Genomic DNA, 25618 nt, shown 5'->3' with positions numbered 1-25618 from the left:
ACCTTACTTCCCTCTACTGGATCCAATGACACAGCAGTGACCACCTCTAAACACAAGCTGCAGCGGGCACGGTGGCTCATGCCTGTAATCCTAGCACTTTGGGAGGCTGAGGCAGGTGGATTGCCTGAGGTCAGGAGTTTGAGACCAGTCTGTTCACCAACATGGTGAAACCACGGCTCTACTAAAAATACAAAAATTAGCTGGGCATGGTGGCGCACACCAGTAATCCCAGCTACTCGGGAGGCGGAGACACAAGAATCGCTTTAACATGGGAGGCAGGGGTTGCAGTGAGCCAAGATGGCACCACTGTACTGTAGCCTGGGCGACAGAGGGAGACTCCATCTCAAAACCAAACCAAACACAACAGAAACAGAAGCTGCAACACGGCACTGATGCTGGAGCCCAGCCGCCCAGCCAGTGACAGTCCAGATGGATGTGCTGGGGAGGTGAGGGCCAGAGTGCACCCTGCTGAGGTGGAGGAAAAGAGGTGTTGAGCCTTTAGAGTGGCATCAGGTGGCCGGCCTCTCAGCCCTCTTCCCTGGCTCTTCCCTAGGCTGGCAGGGGAACATGACCTATATGGGAGCCAGCACCCCTTTCCCCACGCCCACCCTCGGACTTCCGAAGGGGCAGCTCACCTTTATCACACATCTCTGCCTCCTTCCTAAAGTTCTGTAAAAGGATCACTTTGAGCTGGGCGCCGTGGCTCACGCCTGTAATCCTAGTACTCTGGGAGGCTGAGGCAAGCGGATTGCCTGAGTTCAGGAGTGTGAGACCACCCTGAGCAACATGGTGAAACCACATCTCTATTAAAAATACAAAAAATTGGCCGGGCGCGGTGGCTCAAGCATGTAATCCCAGCACTTTGGGAGGCCGAGGCGGGTGGATCATGAGGTCAAGAGATCGAGACCATCCTGGTCAACATGGTGAAACTCTGTCTCTACTAATACAAAAAATTAGCTGGGCATGATGGTGCGTACCTATAATCCCAGCTACTCAGGAGGCTGAGGCACGAGAATTGCCTGAACCCAGGAGGCGGAGGTTGTGGTGAGCCGAGATCGCACCATTGCACTCCAGCCTGGGTAACAAGAGGGAAACTCCGTCTTAAAAAAAAAAAAAAAAAAAAAAATTAGCCAGGCTTGGTGGCAGGCACCTGTAGTCCCAGCTACTCGGGAGGCTGAGGCAGGAGAATCGCTTGAACCCAGGAGGTGGAGGTTGCAGTGCCAGCCTGGGTGACAGAGTGAGACTCTGTCTCCAAAAAAAAAAAGAAAAGGATCACTTTGAAAGAGCTTGGCAGGTTTGCCTGATTTGTTGCTCTTGAGATGCTCCGTGAGGAATGTACGTGTGTGTGTAAGAAGAAGGGAGACGGAGACAGAATCATTGAGAAATGGAAGAAGCAAGGACCAGGGCACAGGCTGGCATGGGTGTTTTCTGGAGAGACAGGGTCTGGCTGTGGAACCCCAAACCACGTAAAGACTCTGCTGCGTCCAGGGTCTCCTAGAGGCCCCTCTGGAGGATAGAAAATTGGGAAAGGTGACAAAGGAGTCACTGTGAGTTGGCTTCAACCCCAACTGACACTTGGAAACACAATCTCTCAGCAGGGCCAGGTCTCCGAGAGCACCCGCACGCAAACCTAAGACAGCCTCTGCGCACCAACAGCGGCCTTGCGAGGCCCACTCGGCACCTGGGGCCTCCACTGTGCTCAAGGCTGGGCTGCCTCTACCACCGCTGCCGGTACATGGATTTGTTCCTTCTTGGAAACAGCCCCCCGAGGTGGGCATTATCCTGAGTTCTCATACAGAAGTGGGGGACCTAGTGTTTTTAATCTACCTGCCTCCTTCTTTGGGAGAGTATGGGCAAGACCCCATGCAAACCTTACTGTCCTCATTTTTCTGGAAAAGAGGCAAGCTGCGGGGTGGATATAGAGCACCAGCCACCGCACCTGACGCTCTGCAGCACAGAGACCAGGGGCCACCCCCATGCCCCAAGCATCACCACCTTCTCTCCACCTCCCCCCATTTCCCTCGAAATATTCCATCTCCTTTTTCCTCCTCATGCCATTCTGACTGTCTGTGGCCTTCCCGGGGATAGAGCATGTAAAATCCTGCTGTGTCCCCTAAACATTCTGGGGGCAGGTGGCGAGAAACAGCAGCAGGTCCAACCTGGAGAAGCCCCACCCACCTTTTCCTTCCCACCTGGTGGGATGGAGCCTTGCACCCACCGTCAGCCCCAGGAAGACGGGGCTCTTCAGCAGGACCTGCGCAATACAAAGCCCCCCCCAGCTATCAGCTGCCACCTGGTTCTGGAGTAGCTCCAGCCAACTGGGGTGTCAGCCCCACAGGCAAAGGCAGCAAGGAGAATAAACTGGAGTCCCCGCCCTGCTGTTCCCTCCCTCTCACTCCAGGCCTGGGTCCTGGCCCACGATGCACTAAGCCTGCCCTAGCCCTAAATACCTGGCAGGCTGCAGTGGGGGACAGGCTGGCGGCCATGTGTCATGATGGGACTCCAGGGCGTCAATGAGCCTCTCCCGCAGCGTCTGCACGTCAGCACCAGCCACTGTAAATGAAAACAGGCGTGGGGGGGTGTCAGGAGAGCAGAGCGGCTTCCACAGCACACTTGCCAGCTTCACTCCCAGAAACAAAGGGCCTGGGGCATGGCCAGCCCCGAGAGAGACGGACGAGGCGTCAGTCCTTCCCTGCGCTAGAGGAATGTGGCTTGAGGGTCCTCCTGTGGCCCCAGGCAGTACAAGGACGCCCATCCCTTAGACAAGAAAGAGTCCCTCAGAACTGGGCCCCATTAGGACTTTCCCCGGGGGACTGCTGGTCTGCTCTCTGGATGCCAACCCCATTGTGAGAGGAAAGGTCTTCTGGGAACACGGTGTCCGTGCCCCTGCCCCAGGGCCCTGGGTAGGTCCACGCTGAAGGGCGTCTTCAGCCTGGCTTTCCCGAAGCTGACTGGGAGGACAGTTTTAGGAAAACACAAGTGAGGCTTCCTGGGGGGACCGCCTCACCCTCGACCCTGCCGAAAATGCCAGGGCTTTCTCCACCCCAACAGAAACCCAGGCCAAGGGAGGCAGCGGGAGGAAGACGCTCACAGGACAGCAGGACAGCCAGGGCCGGGACACCCACCTGGAAACACTGCTCCCGAGCCATTCCTGGAGAAGGCCTTGAAGAACTGGAAGCGAAACACGTGGGCGTCAGTGATAGAAGGTGGCTCACAGTGCGGCCACGCAGGCCTGCGCTTAAAATCTGCCTGCTTATTCCACGTGGCGCCTGGGCAAACCACCTAACCCTGCTGAGCCTGTTTCTTCATCTGTAAAATGGAGAGCCGGGGGGTTTGCTCTAGGAGCTGGACACTGGCTCCCTCCGATACCCTCACACCAGCCCCGCCCACACCCCTCGGAAGCATCCAGGGATCCTGTGGGCAGCCGCTCACACGCTTTCCCTGACACGGGCCATTTCTGTGCAGCACAGCACCTAGCATGTAATCACTCACAAATATCGTACGGTGAGTGATGAGGTGCCACTGCTGTTTTCCTGTGCAGACCCATCTGAAAAAACGAGGTGCGGGCACCTCCTACATCCCTTGGGAAATGTCAGTCTGCTTCTGTGTCAACGTGCCCTTGCTCCTGACTCAGGAAAAGAGGCTTAGAGGCTGGTGTCTCTGTCCACTGAGAACTCCCAGCTCAGCACAGCAGACACAAGGAAGAGGGTCTCCAGAACAGGTCCTCTGGAAGTGGGGGCCTGAGTCCCTGGAGAAACATGCTTTGCTACAGACTAGCTGATTTAACTCACCACTCTGTCTTCTTTTCCCATGTACATGACACCCCAAGCCTAGTCTGTCATACCTCCTTGGGGCAAGAGGACAGACAGAACAGAGCCTGACTCCTGGCAATCTGGGCGTTTGCCCAGGGGGCGAGACGGCTGCCAAGGCTTTTGCCTGCACTCTTCCGGCTCAGGACGGAACACGGTTGAGTTGTCCTGGAAGTGGCCACTGAACCGCCTGCGGGAGCGCCTGCAGGCTGGGAAGAGGCTTCCTCCCATGGGCCCCTAGCCAAGGGGCCACTTTTCGCTACCTTGGGCCTCTGCCTCCAACAGCCAAACACTGGCTTCCTTCTCCCTTCTTGGACAGAGCTGTTTGGCCTTATCCCAAGCTGGTGGTTGAGTACAGACCCTGGGCTCTGGCAGACCTGGTTCAAGGACCGGCTCTGCTTTGCTCTCGCTGTGTGACCTTGGGCAATGCATCAACTGCTCCGAACCTTCCCATTCTCATCTTTGAAATGAGGATGACACCATCTACCTTGAAGACGTGTGAGGATTTCATGACCATACCTGAAGTGCTTAGCACAGTACCTAGTGCCTACCACAAGGAACTGGTAAATGTTAACGGCGTCATCATCACCCACCACCAGCATCCCCTTCCCTCCTTCGTACCTTTTCAACACCAGGAACCAGGATTGGCGAGGACCTGTTTGTTCCAGCCATTTGTAGGCAGAAAATCTGGAAGCCACCTGCCACCGTCTCCCACATGAGGAGTAAAGGCTGCAGAGAAGCCACCTGTCTCTCCCCACCTGCAACCTTCTGCTCCCTGTGACCTCCCCTGGGCCCTTACTCCTGCTCACTGCTTTACTCTTCTTAAAACATTAATATAAACTTTTACTGTGGATGAAAACCATCCACTTATACATGCCACACATTTAAATAGTGTTCTTCATCGTTATTTAACTTTACTGGCCTAATAAAATTATGTTATCCTAATACTTAGGAAAATGATCATAACTTTGCTCGATTATGAGATCATGTTGATAATGCATGTCATGGCATTTATGTACTGACACTGTTTTTCAGAAACAAAACCGATGATACATCTGTTTGGGGTTTGGTTTACCGACAAATAATCAGCCGGGCCAGGTGCAGCGGCTCACACCTGTAATCCCAGCACTTTGGGAGGCCTAGGAGGGAGGATCACTTGAACTCAGGAGTTCAAGACTACCCTAGGCAACACAGCGAGGCCCATCCCTACAAAAAGTTAAAAATTAAAAATAAATTTAAAAAAAAGAAGCCCGAGGGTGATGTGCTGCTGTTATCCACAGTGACGGTGCCCTTGTTTACGTACAGGCAGGACAGACTCTGGTTTCTACAGATAGGAGAACAAGCCTGACATCATGAAGCCTTGAACTGGGTGACTTTCCCACAGCGACAGCTGTTATTTTCACTTTGAAAAGTAAATATGGTCATTTTTTTGTTATCAACCATCAGATCACCCACATCTGAGCAGGCGCCCACATTAAAAGGGGCTGGCATTACTACCATCAAAAGGCAGCCTCTCTGGGCTGGGCACGGTGGCTCATGCCTGTAATGCCAGCACTTTGGGAGGCCGAGGGGGGAGGATCATTTGAAGTAAGGAGTTTGAGACCAGCCTGGCCGTCTCTACTAAAACTACAAAAATTAGCCAAATGGGGTGGCGTGTGCCTGTAATTCCAGCTACTTGGGAGGCTGAGGCAGGAGAATTGCTTGAACCCAGGAGGTGGAGGTTGCAGTGAGCTGAGATCACACCACTGCACCCCAGCCTGGGCTAGAGAGAGAGACTCTGTCTCAAAAAAATAAAATAAAAAAATTCAAAAAAGGCAGCCTCTCAAGATCCCAACAGTCACAGGCAGCTTGGAGTCTCACCAGGAGCCTCGGTCAGCCAGAGTGGCCCAGGGGGATGCAGGCACCCCAAAATCCCCTCCCCACAAGGTGCAGACTAAAGGGAAGGCCCTGTGACACCTCCAGCTGTTCCCTTGTCCTGGGAAGCTTCCCGCCCACCTCCCAGGGCAAAGTCTCCACCAAGCTCTGGCTCCCACACCTCACACTCTTCATTCTTCCTAGCCATCTCTCATCATTCATTCCCCTTTTCTACCACAGCCTCCCCTAGGCCTACAAATAGATTCTAATTCTCCAAATCTAAACCTTGAACAAGGAGAGGACAGAACGGGAAGGAGGATGGGGATGAAGAGAGGCCCTCCTTCCTCCTCCAGCGACTGTATTTCCTTCCCGTGTCCCTGTGCTGCCAACTTACCTGAAGCGTCTGCTCTCGCTCCTCAGCTGCCCTCTCGCCATCCCCGTGACCCTCAGTTGGAGCCGCTCTAGGGCAGCCCCGTGGTGACCTTCTCTTCAGCCACTCCAGCGATCTCTCCCCGCCCCCCCGGCCTCTCTGCGGTACAGATGTTATTCCTGCCGACTTTGTCCTCCCAGGGCGGGCATCTGTCATTTTTCCTGCCACATTTTGTTGATGCTTTCCTTCGTCACCTTCACGTTGCCATCCCCTGGTTGGCTGGACACTGGCCAGCCCTACTTGGCCACCCCTGCCCGGTCCTAGCTTCACCTGTGACTGCTCTCCTGTGCCCGCTGCCCTCGCCATCTCCTATCAGGGGCTCTCCTACAGCCACACGTCAGGTCCTGACACTCTTCTGTTTAAAAAGCTGTTGAAGGCACTGTCACAAAGAAGTTGCTCAATCTGGCTTCTAAATGAATGAGTGGATAAAGGGATCAATGAACAAATCTATCGTTTCTCCCTTGCCAAAGCCAACGACTCTGGCCAAATGATTTGCCATCTAAACCCTCCGCATCTCAGGTCCTCACCTGTCCTAGACTCCTGGTTCTTCCTGGTGACCTCAATCCAGGTGTCAGGATATGTCCCCCTCCCCCTATCCCCAAGACTGAGTCACCCCTCTCCCAACCGGCTTTGCCACCTGTGTTTATCTCACCCAGTGACCAGTCCTCCTCCCTGCCACCCACACCATCCCCCTCTCCAAAAACCCGTCATCCAGTTAGCTGACAAGTTCTGTGCACTTGACCTCCGTGACACCTCTTCAAAAGTCCTCTCCTTCTCCGCCTGCCTTGTCTAGACAAGGGCTGACAGGTGATGAGGTATTTCTGGGTCACTGCATCAGTCCCCACCTTTCATGCTCTCAGAAGTTGCAGGATGCGCAATCTTTTCATTCTCCAGCCACCTTCCTCACTGCTACTAAGGTTAGCTTTCTAAGGCACAGTTCTGGTCTAAACATTGTGCTCCTCCTCACATCTCTTCCATGACTCCCCACTGTCAATGAATAACGTCCAAACTCAATGCATTCAATGCCTTCCAGGATCCAAACTCAAACTCACCTTGCACTGCTCTCCACTCCCTCCACTCCAGCTGCAATGGACTTCCACCTGAATCCGCCACCCACCCACGCACCCACCTTTGACCAGGAGGCACCTCTCAACAGACATCTGTTCAGCTCAACAGAGAGTCACTGCCCTTCGATCACCCTGGAAGCTCATGTGGAAATCGAGTCAGGGCACATTTTTGTCCTCTGATTAACATGTATCCTTATTCAGTCAACCACTGGGGGCGTGTGCCCTGCCCAAGGGAAACCACCACAGTTCCCTGGAGGCAAGCAACTGAGACTGGGAGTGTGTTTCTTTTCTCCAGGAGCAGTCAGCACCCATCACTTTTCTTTCATCACTTTACACAGGAGCTTCTAGAAGACCTCCAGCCACTCTCTAATGGCAGAAAACCAGGCAACACCAGGCTGGTCTTCACAAAACTGTGGAGTGCCGACAGCCTTCCTGGGGCCCATCGAGCTCAAGAGAAAGCACACTTCCCAGGGTGACACCGATGGCACTGAATTCCAGCTTTCACAACATGTTTTAAGGAAAATGGTCCAGCCTCCAAGTATTTTATGGTAAGCCCATGAGGATCCACGAGCTTCACCACTTCCCACACCGCGGACCATCTGTGAAGAAGATGCCCCAAACGGCAGCTGACTGCTGAGAAAGGGGCCCACCTCCTTTTCCAGAGAGAGGCAGGAGACATCCTGGAGTCCTGTCTTCACCCCGACATCTCACCTTCTAGCAAAAGCCACAGAAGGTAATGGCCCAGACTCTGTACCCCCACAGGGCATCCACGCTCCCAAACCTGCATTCAAGGACCTGCCATTCCTGGGCTCCCTCCTCCCCCAGCGCTGCCTCATCCTTCAACATGAGCCCACACAGGGCCTTGCCACTTGCCTTCCCGCCTGCCCGTGAGGCCCACCCACACCCCTCCTCTCTCCCAGCCAACCCATCTGTCCTTCAACATCAAGTGGAAGTCCCCTCCTACACGAACTCCTCTCGAGAGAAAGAGCTCCGTGAGTCCAGCAAACTCCCATGGCATTCGCTGGGTGCCTGTGGCTGGCCGCCTCTCACCGGCGCTCTGGGGATCTCACACTCCTGGCCTCGCCCAGAGTGGGGAGTGCAGTGCTGGGCACCCAGCCAGCATGCCTGCAGTGGCTGCTGACGGACAAATGGACTGCCCAAAACGCAGTGGCCACACAGCAGCTACCAGTAGCCCTACGGGTGGCCCATGAGAAAGACGGGACAACGGAAAGGAGGCAAACTACTTTTACTGAAGCCCAAATCACACCAGCATGGCAGCACTTTCATACGGAAGACCTCACTTCACATTTGGCAACAGTCCTCGTAGGCAGATGTTATCATCCCATGTTTACAGACAAGGAAACCGGGGCCCACGGCTGGGGCACTGCTAAGTGACTTTCCAAGCCACACACTGTAAGCAGTGAGGCCAGGATTTGAAGCCACATCACTGATCTCCTCAGAGCCTTGAAAAGGGAAGCCTCACCCTTTCCCACCCCCACGCTGCTGTGCTGTGTACCCCTCGTTCCAGCCAGGCCTTTGGCCATAAAGGGGGAACCATTCCAACCCCACTGAAGGGCACTCCTGAGGCCCACGGAGAAGCCCCTTGACCCAGAAGTTCCAGCCTCTAGGTCCCCAAGCTCCAGCCAGAACCTGCAGCCAACCAGCCCCTCCCTCTCCCACGCCTGTTTTCTTGCAGCTGAGCTCTGGCTCCAGCCTGATGGGGACCTGCCACAGCCCGCCTGCCCTTCAGGGCCCAGGTGTTTGCTAAACAAGCTGGGCTGGTAGAAGCTCACTGTTTGCTCAAGGTGACAAGGGGCCGGAGACAGAGGGAAAGGACAGTGACACACGCCACCAGGGGAGGCCAGACTCTTGCGTGTGGGCCTGTCCCCATCGTACCAAAAACACTCTCCTCCCCTCTCCTCCTGCTTCACATGGGTCCTCACCTTGCAGCTCTTCATGGGCAGAGTGCAAGGTCGGGCTTCAGCCCCAGGGAACAGCAGGCAGGGCAACAGAGCTATGTCTCTGGCCCACCAGCAGAGCACACAGGCTCTTCATGGGCCAGAGTCTCTGGAGATTGGAATCTGTTTGAGCAGTGTTTTCCAAACACTGGAAACAACCTTGTAATAAGCTGTCAAATCAATGTATTTAATCACAGCCAGTATTTTTTTTTTTTTTTTTTTTTGAGATGGAGTCTTGCTCTGTCGCCAGGCTGGATAGCAGTGATGCGATCTCGGCTCACTGCAACCCCCACCTCCCAGGTTCAAGTGATTCTCCTGCCTCAGCCTCCCGAGTAGCTGGGACTATAGGCATGTGCCACCACGCCCAGCTAATTTTCATATTTTTAGTAGAGATGGGGTTTCACCATATTGGTCAGGCTGGTCTTGAACTCCAGACCTCATGATCCGCCTGCCTCGGCCTCCCAAAGTGCTAGGATTACAGGCATGAGCTACTGCGCCTAGCCTACGGCCAGTATTTTTAAAAAATAAATAGAACAGAAAATATCACAGTATAACTGTACTTAGTAAAAATTAACCTTGTTTTATGAAACTTTTGTTTTAGTGATAATAGATAGATGCCGACTTTGAGGTCACAATATCAAAACGTATATTGCTTACAGTCGGTCACAGTGGAAGAGTATCTGAGAGCCGCTGCATAGGACCTGAGAGCAGAGACCTGCCAACATCTTGAGCCACGTGGCCTATGGACTGGAGTCCGAAGGACAGGGCACTGGGTGCCTCCCGCCGGGCCAAAGATGAGTCGAAGGTTCCTCCGGCGAGGCAGAAAAGGCTTTGCCGGGGGAGGCCACCATGCTGGTCTGTGGACAGATGACTACCAGACTGGCCCTGCCAGGTGCTGCCGTCTGGAAGCAGGGGAGGGCCGAGAAGCCCAGCGAGAGCCTCCCAGCGCCCCTCCCACAGCCAGCCGCACAGTTCAGGAGAGGTGACTCACCTGAGGCATCCAGGCTACGTGCGCTGCGTGACAAGGGGAGGCGCTGAGGAGCCTCTGACCTCCTGGGCCTGGGCTGCCTCCTTCACCCCTGCTGCGCCCAGCCTCTCCCAGGCAGAGTCAGAAAGCCCAGGTGTCAGGCCCTACAGAACTCCAATAGGTCATCCTGCCCTGGCTGCCGGACCCAGGTCAATCTCTCCCCTGGGGGCTGGACAGTGGCTGGACCCCTGTGCTCACTGGGAGAAAAATGTCAGCCTGTGAATGAAGGTTCCTGCTGCCACACTAATTTTCCCGCAGCTTCCCACTCAGGGCCGCTCACCTTAGTTCAGCCAAAGGAACAGGGTGCCCTGTTTGAATATTTTCAATCACACACTTTAGGGCCAAGGATAGCACCGTGTCCCTGCCAGGAAGGCCTTTTATTTCAAAGGGATGATTGACAAGAGTCTCTCCGCTGCCACTTTTCAATGACACGGCAGTAGCTACTGGTTCGCCACACTGTCCCCAGACCAACCTGGCCTCAGCTAAACCTGGGCCTGGGTCCAGAGCCTACGTGGTAACAGTTTAGGAAAGGCCTTCTTTCACTGGGCTCCAGGAACAGAACCGTCAGTGGAGTCAGAGTTGGATTTTCCTGGTGGAGCCGCAGCCTTCCTTCTCAGACGGAGGCTGCCGGGGTAATCAGGCTGAGTTCTGGCTCGTGGTTCTGCTTCAAATTTGACTGCCCCCACCCCTGGCTCAGAGGTATCTTGTTCCAGGGACAATGCCTGGCATTTCAGCTTTCAAAGGCACTCCCTAATTATTGCTAATGGCTACAGAGGAAACTGCTTTTCTAGATGCCATTCTGGTGGGAGGGTGTGCATTATTTATAGCTGGAGATACAGAGACAGAGACTTGAATTTGGCTTCTCTAATCTGTAAGAAAACTAATTGGATCTCAGCCAGGCCTGAGCCCAGGAGAGGGCCCTCACCATAACTGCAGCAGCCTTGCTGCCCTGGGCTATCCAGGGCCTCCTATTTGAAAGCCTTGGAAGCTGTTCAGACATTAATTAAGCTGTTGATGCCCTGCGGTGGGCAGGCTGGCAGGCAAGGCATCATCAGAGATCTCGTGCCACTTTCTGCCAGAGCTGGGGTGACGAAGCCCTCATGCCTTGGATGTGATAACTCCTGTGCCGGGGATCCCTGCTGCCTGAGGCACTGGCATTCTGACAGTGGGGTGAGGCCACCCTGACAGGTCCCTTCTTAGCTACTTGTGGTTGAAGGCACTTGCCTGATGAGGCTGAGGCTTGCCAGAGTGTCCGGGGTCCCTTTGTGGGGGACCACTAGGCTCCTAGAGTCTGGCCCTGCCCACAGATGGGTCAGAGCCTAAATCCTGGTTTTGTAGAGTTACATCAGACCTCTAAGGCTGGAAGGTCAGGAGGGAGAGCAATTGAAGAGGACCTTGGGAGCTGGGAGCTCTCACCAGCCCAAGTGATGATTACCTCCCAGCTCGAATCAGAGCAGCTGAAATCTGCCCATCCCAACACATCCCAACGGCCCCTTTCCCTTATAAAGGGAAACAAATCAGGCCCAGCCCGCCTTCCCCTCCTGTCAGTCACGCACCCTCACAGTCGGGAAGCCAGGGATGTTGAAGTCTCTGCAGACTGCACTATTGGTCTCCTCGGCACAGTCCAGGGCAGCGAGATTCAGGGCCGGCCTCCAGGCTGAAAGGACAAAAAACCCCGCAGTAAATAAGAGGGGCCAGCACCCCCTCTGCCTGCTCATCTCCCCCATGCGATGCCCCACCCTGACAACCCCTCAGCACCGGACCCCAAAGCTCTTATGACAAAGGTCACACCTTCCTCCGAAAAGGACCCTGAGATATTTATTCTGTTTGGTCTGCATTTAGTTAGCGCCTCACAAAAGGGAACCTGTGCTTAGGATGATTAGCATAAGTAACTGCCTCATAATGGTATCTGTTTCCCCATCACTACGCGGGGCCAGGGATAGGGGCTGAGAGACGGTGAAGGAGTCTGCCCTCCTCCGCACCCCCGGGGAAGAGCCCTGGTATTGCCTCTGTCCTTGGGGCCCCAAATGGCATCAGTTCCAGAAGGATGGAGAACATGCCTTAGGGGATTTGGAATTCCCCAGGGGACCCTTGGGGAAGGTTCCTGGGGCCAGAGGTACTAGTAATCAGCAGAACTTGACTGGTTGGGGCACAGGGTATTGGGAACCGGGTTCCCAGCCAGGGAAGGGGAATCTGGAATCCAGGAACTGCAGGGAAAGAAGTCTCGAGGCCACAGTCTGGCAGATTAACCCAGTCCCTTCATCAGGCCCCAGGCCACAAGGCCTCCAGCCGCTGAAACATGGGGAGAGAGAATGATGGCACCATCCTGGGCCACGGTCCAGGATCCAGGAAGAAGAAACACACTTATCTAACAGGCAGCTCTCCTGAGCTCAGATTCCCGGTCAGTCCAGTGGGCAAGGAGCTGCCTGAGCAAGGGGAGGAGGAGAGGGCTGGCAGAGACCAGGCTGCCTGAGCAAGGGGAGGAGGAGAGGGCTGGCAGAGACCAGGCTGCCTGGAGAGGAGGATTTCTGGGAGGCGTGGGAGCTAGAAAAGAAGGGAGCAAGAAGGGGCCAGACTGGGAGTGTTTGCCTGAAGGGCTCGGATGACCTCCATGGCAGCTGGGGCCACATGCGTCTCTGGGGCATATGAGAGGAAGACCAGGCCTGCCTGGTGGCCCCCACAACTCCCATTTGAAGCTATGCCCCAGAGGCAAGGAGTGGAATTTACACAGGCAGCCCACCCAGCACCCATTACCCACAGAACACTAATATCTGAATAACATCCCGACGGTTATAGTTTTACCAGGACCTCTGACCCCACCCGAAACGTTCTAGATCTGTGTCCCCTTCAAATCTCATGTTGAAATGTGATTTCCAACGTTAGACGAGGTGGGGTGTGGTGAAAGGTATTAGACCATGGGGTCAGATCCCTCATGAACAGCTCGGCACTGTCCCCTTGGTAATGAGTGAGTTCTCCTAAGATCTGATTGTTTAAAACAGGGTGGCACTTCCCAACCCCCTCCTGCTTCCTCTCCTGCTTTGCCTTCTGCCATGTGTAAAAGCTCCCTGAGACCTCCCCAGAAACTAAGCAGATGCCGTGGACAGCCTGTAGAACCATAAGCCAATTAAACCTCTTTTCTTTATAAATGACCCAGCCTCAGGTATTTCTTTTTAGCAATGCAAAAATGGCCTAATACTCTACCCTAGAACTTACTCCTTATGATGTCTGAGAAGAATACAATTTCAGAAGATATCAGAGCTCCTAAGAACACTTTACGCCTGAGGAAGGAGTGTTACCCTCACTTCCATGAGACACATGTAGGAAGAGCCTGGCACACCCGACGCATTCCTTGAAAGAAGGCAACTAAGCTGACCTTCCTGGGTCTGATACAAGTGAGGGGCTCTGGGAGCTGGGAGGAAGGCCTGTGGCCACACCACCCCCTCCTTTCCGTAGTCTGCTCTCGGCATTGTAGCTTCTGGACTCCTCGCAGGAGGGAGTGGGTGGGGGGTTGGGGAGAGGAAGTAGATGGAGGTATTTACCAGAGACAGACTTCAAAAGTCGTAGAGTCAGAGCCACATCTTATGATGCCATTTCCCCAATCTCGTCAATACCCGCTCATCAAACGCTTTTTGGGGAGCTTTCCTGACTCCCTTAGCACACAAGAATAGCAGCTTGAGCTCAGCAAGTATCTGCAAGCTGGGGTGCATCCTTTGACTTTAAATCTCACCTGCAGGGCAGCCTGTTGCATTCCAGGCCCAGGACACAATCCTTCTGCCCCGACCACGGGATTGCTGATCCCAACCTGCCTCCACATGCTGTCCACTCTCCTTCCGAAGTCTCTTTCCCCACCCAAACCTCCATCTCCTCATGCCTGTCCTAGGTTGGCGTGAACCCGTGATCTGGTTCTTTACTGACCTCACCTCCAACCTACCCTCCATGTCCCACGAGCTAGTACAGGTTCTCACGGCAGGTCCTCTAGAGAAACAGCAACATCTTATTTCTCTCCTGGTGAGGTTCTAAAATGCTCTACCCCTCACTGGCCTCTCTGGCCACCAAACGATGTTCTCATTCTGTGGATCTAATGATGTCATTCTCTATTCAACATTCTTTGGGGGCTCTCACTGACTTTAGAAGAAAACCTACAAGCAGAAGGTAGTTCTCCATTTGGCCCCTGTCCACACATCCAGCCTCCTCTTAGAGTTATTTTATGTTAAATTAAGTAATCTATATTCATAAAACATCATTTCTAAGTCAATTAAAATACTGAAACATTAATTGCTGAACATAAGTTTAAAGTATATATGCTTTGGCATCTTGCTTTTGTGTGCCATAGAAAATATAAACATATTTGGGTCTGTAATAAGCATGAAAAATTGAGGAAACTCAGTTCTAAAAAAAAAATCAATTCTAAATTGAGGAAACGTTTCTAGAAATTATGAAATGGTGAGTGTTGATGGAAGACAGTTCACAACGCTTGCTAGTTTTCACTAGAAATTAAGATTACTAAGGAGTAAAAACTAATTAATACAAGGCAACTAAAACTAGAAATAATAAGGGACGCAACTCTGTATGCAAGGGAAGTATGGCAGGGTTTATAAAGGAAGTCATAAAATATGAGGATGTATTTTGGGTAAGGAAAAAAGAGTCACTTTGTTCTAAAGTAGAGTGACTGATTATTTCACAATGAGAAAGAGGAAGAGGACAGGACAAACTAATGCATACAAGGAAGTTGTGAAGAGAAAAGAACTTCAAGTGTGGTCAGATGGGTATTGTTTTTGTGTTTTTTAAACATTAGCCTTAATATCAAAAGTGCACTGACGTAAAACCAGAATTTAGTCCTCTCTGTTAAAATAAGGTTTTCTTCAAGTACTGATCTGTTCTTAAAAAGAAACAGTGAAAGGTATTTCTGTACCTTTTAGGTAATTATCCTAAGAAAGCAAGATCCTTTGTTTTATCAAGATGATTCCCTGTGTTTCATGTTGTCTTTATTAGGTCTTTAATTACTTAAGAAAATGGAGTCCTCTGTATAAAAGAGCTAAGGTTTTTTTCCTGCAACAATGTAACATTCTATATTTTCCTTTTGAAGTCTTTTAATTCTCATTCTGGTTAGATGAATGACTGTGAATTAACAGTGATCTGTGATCCAATTTTGATCAAGTGATACTTTCGTTTTGCTTTTTTGTTTTTGTTTTGAGATAAGGTCCCACTACGTCACCCAGGCTGGAGTACAGTGGTGCAATTGTGGCTCACTTGTCCTCGACCTCCTGGGATCAAGTAATTCTCCCACCTCAGCTGCTTAAGTAGCTGGGACCACAGGTGCACACCACCACACCTGGCTAATTTTTTTAAATTCTTCTATAGAAATGGGGTCTCCCTATGTTGCCCAGGCTGGTCTTGAACCCCAGGGCTCAAGGTATCCTCCTGCCTTGGCCTCCCAAAGTGTTGGGATTATTGGCATGAGCCACCATGCCCAGCCTGATTACATGTTTTAATTTTAAGCCTTTGATTTTTTTTTTACAAACTTCCCAAAATCGAATTCTAAATTAAGTCTTTTTGAACTTGAACTAGTTTTGGAACATTCCAGGGGCTCCTGGAACATCTCAAAGATTGTGCAAAGGAGAGACATTAAAGTAGTTATGCTCATATGATATATTAATTATACAGGAAGCATTGTCAAATAAGAAACAATGTTTGACTTATATTAATGGAAATGTATACTTGTTATTAATGTATATCCCCCAAATTATATGATATTCCTAGAAATATGATGTATTATCAGCCATAATTTCAGTTCTTAGGTTAAAATGTTGTATCCCTCAGCAATAACCAAATTTCCTTGTCAACTGTGTCATTATTATGAACTTTCATCAGACCTTTAACCACGACCATTTTGTCTTATTGTCCATAGTTAATTGCTTTATTCTGAGGCTTTTCTAAAAGCTTTTGTCTAAGCAACTATAATCCTAAAGTGCTTCACCTTCAAGGAGATCCGTGGAAAGTCTCTGATAAGTACCATTTCTAGTAACTTCGAGATAATACGATTGGACTGGGAGAGAATTTCCAGAACTCTAACAAAAAAACTGATGGGTCTGCAAAACTGATCACCAAGATCGGGCAGAGCAATAATTACATGAAACTAAATGAACTAATAAAGAATTATGGGTTTCTATAGTTTTTAAACTTGAAACATTGCTGGTACTTTTTAATGTTTTATTGTCCAGATTTAAGAAAACTTTTTTTCTTTTAAGCTATCTATAGTTTATAGCAATTTGGTAATGTATACTCTTATAAACAAAAATGGAGACATTTTCTCCCTATATGACCTCTGTGGAATTCAGAAACTATTTGTGAATATTCTTATTTTTATGGCAATATTGTTATTTACGTAAGTTCAGTAAGCATCTGCTCTCTTTATAACAGGATACACTTGGAAGCACTGGTCATATTACCAAGGTTTTGAGTGCGATGCTATACTTGAGAATGTAGTACAATGAATCTGTAGGTGCTGCAGGGGAAATCTAGAGTTGGGCTTGGTTTGGCTTCCTAGCCTTGAGAGGTTGTTCAAAGTCCAAGCTGAGATTCCTTATCGATAAGTTCCTGCAAAGCAAACTTAAAAAGACCCTATGGGGTCAATCACTATTCTTGCCACACTTACATAAATAATCAGGCCAAGTTTGATGAGACTAAACATATTAAGCAAACAAATTAGTCTTACCCTGATTATCTTTATTTTATTTTACTTCATTTTATGTGAGATGGAGTCTTGCTCTGTCATCCAGGCTGGAGTGCAGTGGCGCAATCTCGGCTCACTGTGACCTCCGTCTCCTGCTTACCCTGATTATCTTTGGTAGAAATAGGGGTTGACTAAAGACAGAAAAATTAAGTTTCTAAAGAAAAACGAAACTAATAAGTATACCTCTTATTAGACTGCAGCCTTGCTGATCCTTTTCAAGTTTTTATCATCTACCTATAAGCTGGACTGGATCCTGAATTCTTCCAGTTTCTTCCAATAACCAGCTACAGTTCTCCAACTAAGAACAAGATAGTTCAGTGCCTAAAGCCCTAGAAGCAGAAGCTGAACAACTCGATGTACATTTCAAGGAATAAGTTTCATGCCGGATGTATATGCCACCACACTGAGATTCCTTATTGATAAGTTCTAGCGAAGCAAACTTAACAAGAACCTACGTGGTCAATCACCACACAGAGTTCACCAAAATGCCCAATGTCATAACCAGAGACATAACTATAGAGGAGCTGACGGCTTCATGCTTTCCCAAAACATCTGAACAAGAGTCTCATTGGAACGAGACTTCCAGTTTGGAACTGGAAGTCTCTTGGAATGTATCCTTGGAATGTATCCTCATTTATAGTTTGATTATGTCTACCTTTTATCCTGGTTGATAGTTTGATTTATCCTGGTTTATAGTTTGATCATGTCTACCTTTTTTGTCTGGCAGGATAATGCTATAGTTAGAATTCTATAATCAGTGGCTTCCGTGGGTAACTTTACGAAATGTTGGATTTGTCATGCTAAACCCAGGTCTTTACATGACCAAAGGGATCCTTTAGTCTACTCAGTGGGTAACTTCAGCAACATCCCCGACACAACTGTTGTTCAAACTGTACTAGTGGTCCCTTTTATAGAGTCTGACTTTTAGACCCCCTGCTGTAATGTAACCCAGTCATGGGATACTAGAGGAACAGGGAATCTGTGCAATTGCTGACACTTTTTGCTGCACATGGATAGATACATAAGATATTGAGACTCAGTTGCAAAAAACGAACAAACAGTACTTGGTTAAAAAGGGTAAATTCCTCATCTGGCTCATTCTTTGATCTCTTCGATTTCAGTTGGTTTGGTTCACGGGTCCCTGGCTACGGGGCATATTCTAAACTCAGTACTATCCTCTGGAGAGCCATGATAATCTCCCTGTTACACCGTACCCTCTCAAAAAGTCTTAAACGTCCATATGCAGCCATCTGTTGAATGCTAAATGACCCCTCTCCAGCTGGAATGATCAAAACTCCAAGAAATGCATGATAACGAAGACCCCTTAACCTATAAATGATGTGTTAAGGTCAAAACGATGATGACTGAGCATAGTGCTGATACCCTGTTTTGGTAACATTCGCACCCAGGTGAGAGCCTGACCAGAGGGGAGAATTGTTTGTTTTTTTTTTTCCAAGACGGAGTTTCGCTCTTGTTACCCAGGCTGGAGTGCAATGGCGCGATCTCGGCTCACGGCAACCTCCGCCTCCTGGGTTCAGGCAATTCTCCTGCCTCAGCCTCCTGAGTAGCCGGGATTACAGGCACGCGCCACCACGCCCAGCTAATTTTTTGTATTTTTGGCAGAGACGGGGTTTCACCATGTTGACCAGGATGGTCTCGATCTCTTGACCTCGTGATCCACCCACCTCGGCCTCCCAAAGTGCTGGAATTACAGGCGTGAGCCACCGCGCCCGGTCCGGGAGAATTGTTAAATAATATTTATAGGAGGTCACTGGTTGGGACTGAGCTCCTGCACAAGGCCCAAGAGACCAAACCAAGATGGAATCCCTCAGGCTGAAGTTCCACGCCACCAAGCCAAATCTCAGCTGTGGATCTGAACTTCCAGGAAATCAGGAGACAGTGAGATAACAGTCAAATCTCAACAAGCCAGTCTAAGCCAACAGAAGGAAGTCTCCTCTGCTTTGACCTTTAAAAGGGACTGAAATAACCAATCTGGCTTTTGATCTGTTTCTGCTTTCTTCAGCCTTTTTCTGTCTAAAAAGCCAAACTCCTCTGCTCGGCTCATCAGAATACTCATTCTGTAAGGCAGAATGTGGTGTTGCCCAATTCTAGAATCACAAATAAAAGCCAGTTAAGATTTCTGAATGTGTTATAATTTCGTCTTTTGACAAGTAACAGGAGATGGAATAGGAAAGGTCCTTATCTGAACGCACCATTGTTAGAGCAAAGCTGCATTTAAGCTTTACTGTCAACGTAATGCAGAGTTGGGTGACAGAGGCTTTTTGAAGCGGCAGATGACTTAAATGCCTAACACCCAAATGATTCAGTAGCATCAGTCTAGCTCTACTACTGGGGAGAAAACATTTTCCTGGTGCAATTATTGCTCTGAACAGAGTAGTTTTTCTACCAACAACAGAATGAATGGACTAATGGAGAGGGGAGGGTCGGGGGGGCAAGAGAAGCTGGCAGTTGTACATTTTGGAGTGATGGGTGCGGGGACGCCCTGTGGTGAGGATGTTGTGGGGATTCTGCTGAGTCCCCACTGGGGGCTCTGTCTGGAGTCAAGGGCAGCGTCCCCGCCCCCACGCACAAGTACAGGGAGGGCACTGGGTCGAGTAGGAAGCCCTGCTTGGAGTTTCACCGGCTAGCACTGTGAGCGCCACATGTCTCCTCTCTGGATCTCTGCTTCCTCGTGGATCAGCGAGGGCCAGGATGAATGATCTCTAACACCCCTTCCAGCTCTGACAACCGTTCAGGTACCAGACAGCAAACAACTCTTACCAAGAAACTTACAGCCTCCGAGTGTTAAGCGAGTCTGGGCTTCCATTAAGGCAGAGGCACATTTACCCAAACCACCAAGAGCCAGTCAGACCTGGGGGTCTAGTGACTAGAACCTACCTACCCTCAGCTCTGGACACTACACCGAAGTCTTCAGAGTTCTCCTGACACAGAGAGTTAGTTTGTGCCATGTCCAACTAGTCAGCACTATGCAGTCGCCACCTCACGCCTTCCTTGTTGCTGACAGCTTCTGGGCAGTGACGTCATGGGCTGGACAAAATGCCTTCCCTATCCCTCACACCTGGCTGACACCCCTGGTCTGAGTCAAGGGGAACCACGACACCAGCAGAAGGTTCTACAACTCACACTGTCATTTGGAATCTTGTGAGGCTCAGGCCACTGGCCACCATGAGTGTGCAGTGGGCTCCTCCTACTCTGTACCTGGCTCTGTGCCAGGAATCACAGGTACAAGGAGCAGATGTGGCCTGTGCCCTGGCAGAGAAGGGGGCAAAACCAACACTGCTCACTGTCACTCAAACACACGCCTTATGAACCTCACCTCCATGGCTCAGCACATGCTGTTTTCCCACCTGGAGTATCCTTCCTCCTCCACCCACTTCTCTACCTGCCCGTCAATGACCTCCTCCAGCATCTGTGTAAACCTGGCAAGTTACTTAAGTTACTTATATGTTAAAAAAAAAAAAAAAGAAGACAATACCTATAGATCAGATATTTTCCCAGGTAAGGACTGTACATACTAATGGCCTGTGAAGGACCTTAGCAAAGTGCTGGCATAAGGCAAGTGTGTAAGAAATAACTTCTGGCATAAAGGCCTTTAGCGATCAGATTAGCCCTCTGTGACTTTCCTTACCCTCAATTCCTACAAGAAATGGTTGAACCACATGTTTGGCCTTTTTCAAACACAGCTTCTTAACAGTTGACAATTTTCCTTCTGTGAGTAGCTCATTTCCCCAACTGTAATACAAACAGTGCTTTATCACTCAGCAAATATTTGCGGATTGATCAGTCAGTCAATAGCAATGAAGGTCTACAATGAATACAATCAATTTCCCAAACATATGGTGAGACAACAGGAGCTGCTCTGGAATAGAAAGGGGTGAACCAGTTCTCAGAAACACATGCTCTGCCCCAGGGCAGCAGCTGCCCTAGAGAATCTATTGCCCTAGTCACTAAAGAAATGAACCCTCTTCAGTCAGATTAAATGCCCGAAGCCAGCTAAGCATGGCTACAAAATTCTTATCTCTCTCTGTGACCTCCACTCTGTCTCTGTTCCTGCCCTAAGATACAGGTATCCTGAGCAGACAGCATGTGCCATACTCACATGGCCCACGGTGGGATGAGAGCAGCCTTGTGAAAGCTCACAACCAAACTCTCTAAAGAAACCTCAGGACACAGAGATGATGCCAGACCAACCCTAGCTTCTCAGTAGGGCTTCACCGAGGAACACCCCTTTGAGTTGGAGCAGAGAACGTTCTTTCTTGCAGGCTGACAACAGATTCTGCCAGTGCCCTCCTCCTACACGATCTGGCTCAGGGGCTAACTCACACCAACGGCTCACAGCAGACCTCTGGTTTCCACCGAAAGCTTGCACCTCCCCTGGCTCACCTCCACAGACTGTGATGCTTCCATTTCCTTTTACAGAGGTTAAATTCTGATTTCACTTTCCTGTTTTAGAGAAAGGCTCCACGCACTGGGGAATCCCTTTTAGAAGTGGTAACCCGGCCGGGCGCGGTGGCCCAAGCCTGTAATCCCAGCACTTTGGGAGGCTGAGGTGGGTGGATCACGAGGTCAAGAGATCGAGACCATTCTGGTCAACATGGTGAAACCCCGTCTCTACTAAAAATACAAAAAATTAGCTGGGCGTGGTGGCGCGTGCCTGTAATCCCAGCTACTCAGGAGGCTGAGGCAGGAGAATTGCCTGAACCCAGGAGGTGGAGGTTGTGGTGAGCAGAGATCGTGCCATTGTACTCCAGCCTGGGTAACGAGAGAGAAACTCCGTCTCAAAAAAAAAAAAAAAAAAAAAAAAAGAAGTGGTAACCCTCACCCAGGAGCAGACTGGGTCAGTGTCTAGATACGTAACTCATAGGAAAACTAACACTCCGCATTGCAAGAGGCCAAACATGTGAGTTAGCTGAAAGCTAGTCTTTGCTTCTAGCACTCTCATGAAAGAAGAAATTCTGAAATAAATCCATCTGCGACCATCGAACACCTCTTATAGCCTCAAAGTGGAAAGAGATGGGGGAATTTTGATGATGTTCAGCCCACAGTGTCCCCTGAGATTACCTTCTCTTAGGTGTTCCAATTCCATAATCCATGTTCTCCCTCTCTCCTCCCCTGAGCAGATGTGCTGACACCACTCCTCCCCGACCAAATGTGTTGAAATGGTGGGAAGCACGTTCAGAAAGGCATATTCAGGTATTGGGACCTGGGAGGCATGTGGCCAAGTGTAAACTAGAGGGCAAAACAGCTTCTAAGTTTCCTTTAAAATTAATTTTCCAGGACCATATGGCTAAAAGATGAACACATGCTTCCATCTAGCCACTTCAGAACCCAATCTGGAAGCTGCTCAGGAAAAGGGGAAGGGTGAGTCTGAGAAGTGCCATCTACAAAGGCACCATTCGACCACAGAGTTGAGTTTATGAAGAAATACCAACAGCAGAGAAGGGGAACAATGGTTCCAGTTCCCCTATTTTCAAAGATGCCCACAGTTCGCATTCAATGACCATTTCAGGGCAGGAGCCTGTGCCAGCGCCCTAGTACCAGAATCAGGAAGCAGCTCCAGAGGCAGCAAGTCAGGAGCAAACCACTATCACTACACTACTCCTGCCCACCAAATACCCACTACCTGAGTTAGGTGGATGTGCGACTCCCCAGGAATCTTTAAATTGTGGAAAGGAAACTATGAGACAATGTATGCCCAGTACCGAAATGATAAGTAAGGTGTCTGAAATGACAGGTGCTCCGTAAATATTAATTACTATTATTACCATATTTCCTCGACTCTAAGCCTTAAGTGTTTCAAAATTTTAGCATTTCTGTAACAGAGTTCACCTTAAAATCTCTATACATGTAGTGGTTTTTCCTATCCTTCTACCCCTTGGGCTGTCATAAAATGAACAGTGTATCTCATAGTTGATGGTGTCTTGGAATCCGGGAAATACAGTTTTGGTGCCCCAACCGGCGAATGAGAACATGGAGCAAGAGCCAAACACGCACCAAAGGCCTCTGGGTACATGGGGTTAAAACACAAGGGTTCGGGCGGGGGAAGAGAGAGAAGGATGTGGCGGAGGCGGCAGGTCAGGAGAGGGCCAGAACCGAGACAGGAAAACTGCCAGGTGGCCATACCCACATCAAAGGCAAAAATGAGAAAGGGAGTCAAGGTACCACCTGGATCAACCAGTCGAGGGAGTGGAGAAAGGTGGCGGGGAGCCAAAACACAAAGTCCGTTCCCTTCTCTCCCCAGCACTGCCCGACAGCAGCTAGGGAACCTGCCAGGAAGGCGACACGGGTCCCTGGGCGAGAGGAAGCGGACTGGCACCAGGCTGGACTAGGAAGCCGTAAGGTGTCAGCGGAGCCTGCGGAGGATGGAACAAAGGAGACCCCTCGCGGCGGAGGAGACAGTCACCTGGCGGAGGATGAACGCGGCGAGCAGGGCAGGTCTGGCCCAGGCCGTGGAGAGGGGAGAGAAGCGCGGGATGCGGGCCAAGAGGAAGAGGCCAAGGGAGCGGGAGCCCAAAATGGAGCTGAGAAGTGTGAAGGTGGAGGGCTTGCGATGGGCGGAGGAGGGGCTGTGCCCCCGCAGGTGGAGGGGTCGGGGAGGCGGGGCACGGGGGAGCAGGCCGCCCCCGCTTCTCACCTTTGACGTCTTCGGCCAGCGCCTTCCACGTCGGAGCGAAGGCGATGCAGTGGCCGCACCAGGAGGCGAAGAACTCCACGGCCCAGGCGCTGCGGGAGCCCAGCACCGCGCCGCGCACCGTGTCCGCCTGCAGCAGCGTCAGCGGGTCGGAGGGCGAGTACAGCGCCGAGCGCGGAGCCGCGACAGCGCCTGGCACCGCGAGCAGCAGCAACAGCAGCGTCGGCGGCGGCCTGGAGCCGCGACCGCACCTCTCCATCCTCAGCGCTGCGCTCACCACCGCACGCAAGTGTCGGATGAGTAGGGTCCCGGCGCCGCGGCACCGCCCGCCTCCGGCCGCGAGGAGGAGCCACGTGTCCCCGCCCCGAGGCCCCGCCCCCGAGGCCGGCCCCCGCCCGCCCCTCCCCGCCCCGCCGGCGGCGCCTGGGCCCGGGAGCGGGCGGGGCTGAGCTCGTCGCCGGGGCTGGCCTAGGCTGGGAGGTGAGCTGTCCTTTCGCTGTACGCCGAGGCCTCAGAGCTGCGCCATCCGGGTTTCCGCCCTAGGCCCAAGGAGGCGAGGGGTACAGTCTGGTCCCTGGAACTCCATCTCCAAGGAAAGGAGTGGGGCGCTCGCTGAGCAGTTGCTGCAGGGGATTCGCGGAGGTTGTTTGGCCCCTCGCGGCCCCCGTATCCAACGGAAGAGGAGTCCGTTGGAATAGGTGACCCGGATTTCTGCCGTTCCAGGGAAGTTCCTGGGCTCCCGTAAAGTGATGAGACGTTGTGAATTCGAAGTAGGTGGGAGAGAAGAGGGACGCGTGGTCTGCAACCACCAAGACGCCACAGGATCAGATGCACCCACCCCTGCTGAGGCCCGTGACCATCTAAAGGGGAACGTCATTTGAGAGGCCCTACTCATGGATGAGAAGCCCTCTCTCCACTGTGGGCTGTGATGGGTTGGCGGGGCGTTGCCGTGGAATCAGGGTTTCCTCAGCACCCACATCTGGCCACCCTCATAAGATAGGGCGATTCCAGCATTCGAGGTTCCCAACAGCCCAGATGCCCCACATCCAACTCTTGAGCCCACTCGAAGCTCTCCACGCTCGCTCACATGTCCCTCTCGCAAGTAGCCCGATCCGCTGACCTGGTGTTCATGGGCACTAAGATGTTAATGGATTTTCCCTGGTCACCTTTGCAGCTCCACTGTCTTGAGTGGGTTATTTTAAGGGGAGAAGGTGCCCCTCAGAGGGTTGTCACAAGTGATATTTTTCCTTTGTGTCTGCCAGGTTAGTCCCCTTCACCTGTAAGAGCTTGGAGCCTAGATTTGTTATTCATTTATTCCAGTTTTACTGAGTGGTGTCATGCCAGGCACTTCTTTAGGTACCAAGGATAAGGCAGTAAACACAATATAGACTCTAGGGATGTGGAACTTAACATTCCAGTGGGGATAAAGAGATTATACATGAGTAAATGTGGATGAGATGCTGACCGATGTTATGAAGAAATGTAGACTAGGGTAAGAAGAGAGTGGCAGAGGAGGTGCTGCCTTATACATGATGGTCAGGGACAGGTCTACCCTTAATATTTGCAAGAACTGAGTCAGTAGTACAAATGGGGGCCCACATATGCTGTCTCCATATTTTAAAACTACAAACCAAATTAAACCATGATATAAAATTCCTGTCCTTTTATCTTGACATCTATACCTTCATGATAATCTGGAAGGCCACATTTACGTTTAGGATTCCTGGACCCTTCTGAGACATGCCCTCGAATACAGTGCTTTGGAGGGGGAACTGGTCCTTGACCCTCAGCCTTCCTTCTCTTGGCACCTTAGCTCTGTCCCATACTTCAAATGGTCTTGTGCCTACACCTATCACAACTCCATCTGCACATCAGAGTTTTGTCCACACCTCCTGCAAATAGCCTCTCCTTGACCACCACTTGCTCCTCAGGAGGACAGACCTTGGGAAAGGGCTGATGCAGGCTGTAGCTGGTAACCTGTTGCTATTGGAGCAGTAGGTTCTAGGGTCCCAGGTGCTCACAGTGTGCTCTAAAAAGGGGAGAGGGGCAAGAGCTTTGGGTACATCCCACTGGCCCGTGGGCTTCTTG

The 25618-nt window shown here is 51.0% G+C and overlaps 1 protein-coding gene across 2 annotated transcripts in view; it reads right to left on the bottom strand.

Annotated features, from left to right (window-relative positions):
- QSOX1 (quiescin sulfhydryl oxidase 1) overlaps positions 1–23828 on the bottom strand; it is a 43679-nt gene extending 19851 nt beyond the window's left edge. The window contains exons 1-4 of one of the 2 annotated variants that reach the window (XM_012444596.3): positions 23534–23828; positions 11702–11802; positions 3126–3171; positions 2451–2553 (exon numbers count right to left, since the gene is read on the bottom strand). In XM_012444596.3, coding sequence (XP_012300019.1) covers positions 2451–2553; positions 3126–3171; positions 11702–11802; positions 23534–23789 — 506 coding nt within the window. In that variant the 5' untranslated portion in view covers positions 23790–23828. The remainder of the gene's footprint in view (positions 1–2450; positions 2554–3125; positions 3172–11701; positions 11803–23533) is intronic. The other variant, XM_012444595.3, reaches the window with a different exon arrangement.
- Between the last annotated feature and the right edge of the window lie 1790 nt (positions 23829–25618).

This window comes from Aotus nancymaae, unplaced genomic scaffold (assembly GCF_030222135.1).
Source record: "Aotus nancymaae isolate 86718 unplaced genomic scaffold, 86718_ANA_hifiasm-v0.15.2.pri h1tg000108l, whole genome shotgun sequence".
Taxonomy (NCBI): domain Eukaryota; kingdom Metazoa; phylum Chordata; class Mammalia; order Primates; family Aotidae; genus Aotus; species Aotus nancymaae.
The sequence above is the reverse complement of the archived record's forward strand: the minus strand, read 5'-3'. Positions and strand labels throughout refer to the sequence as shown.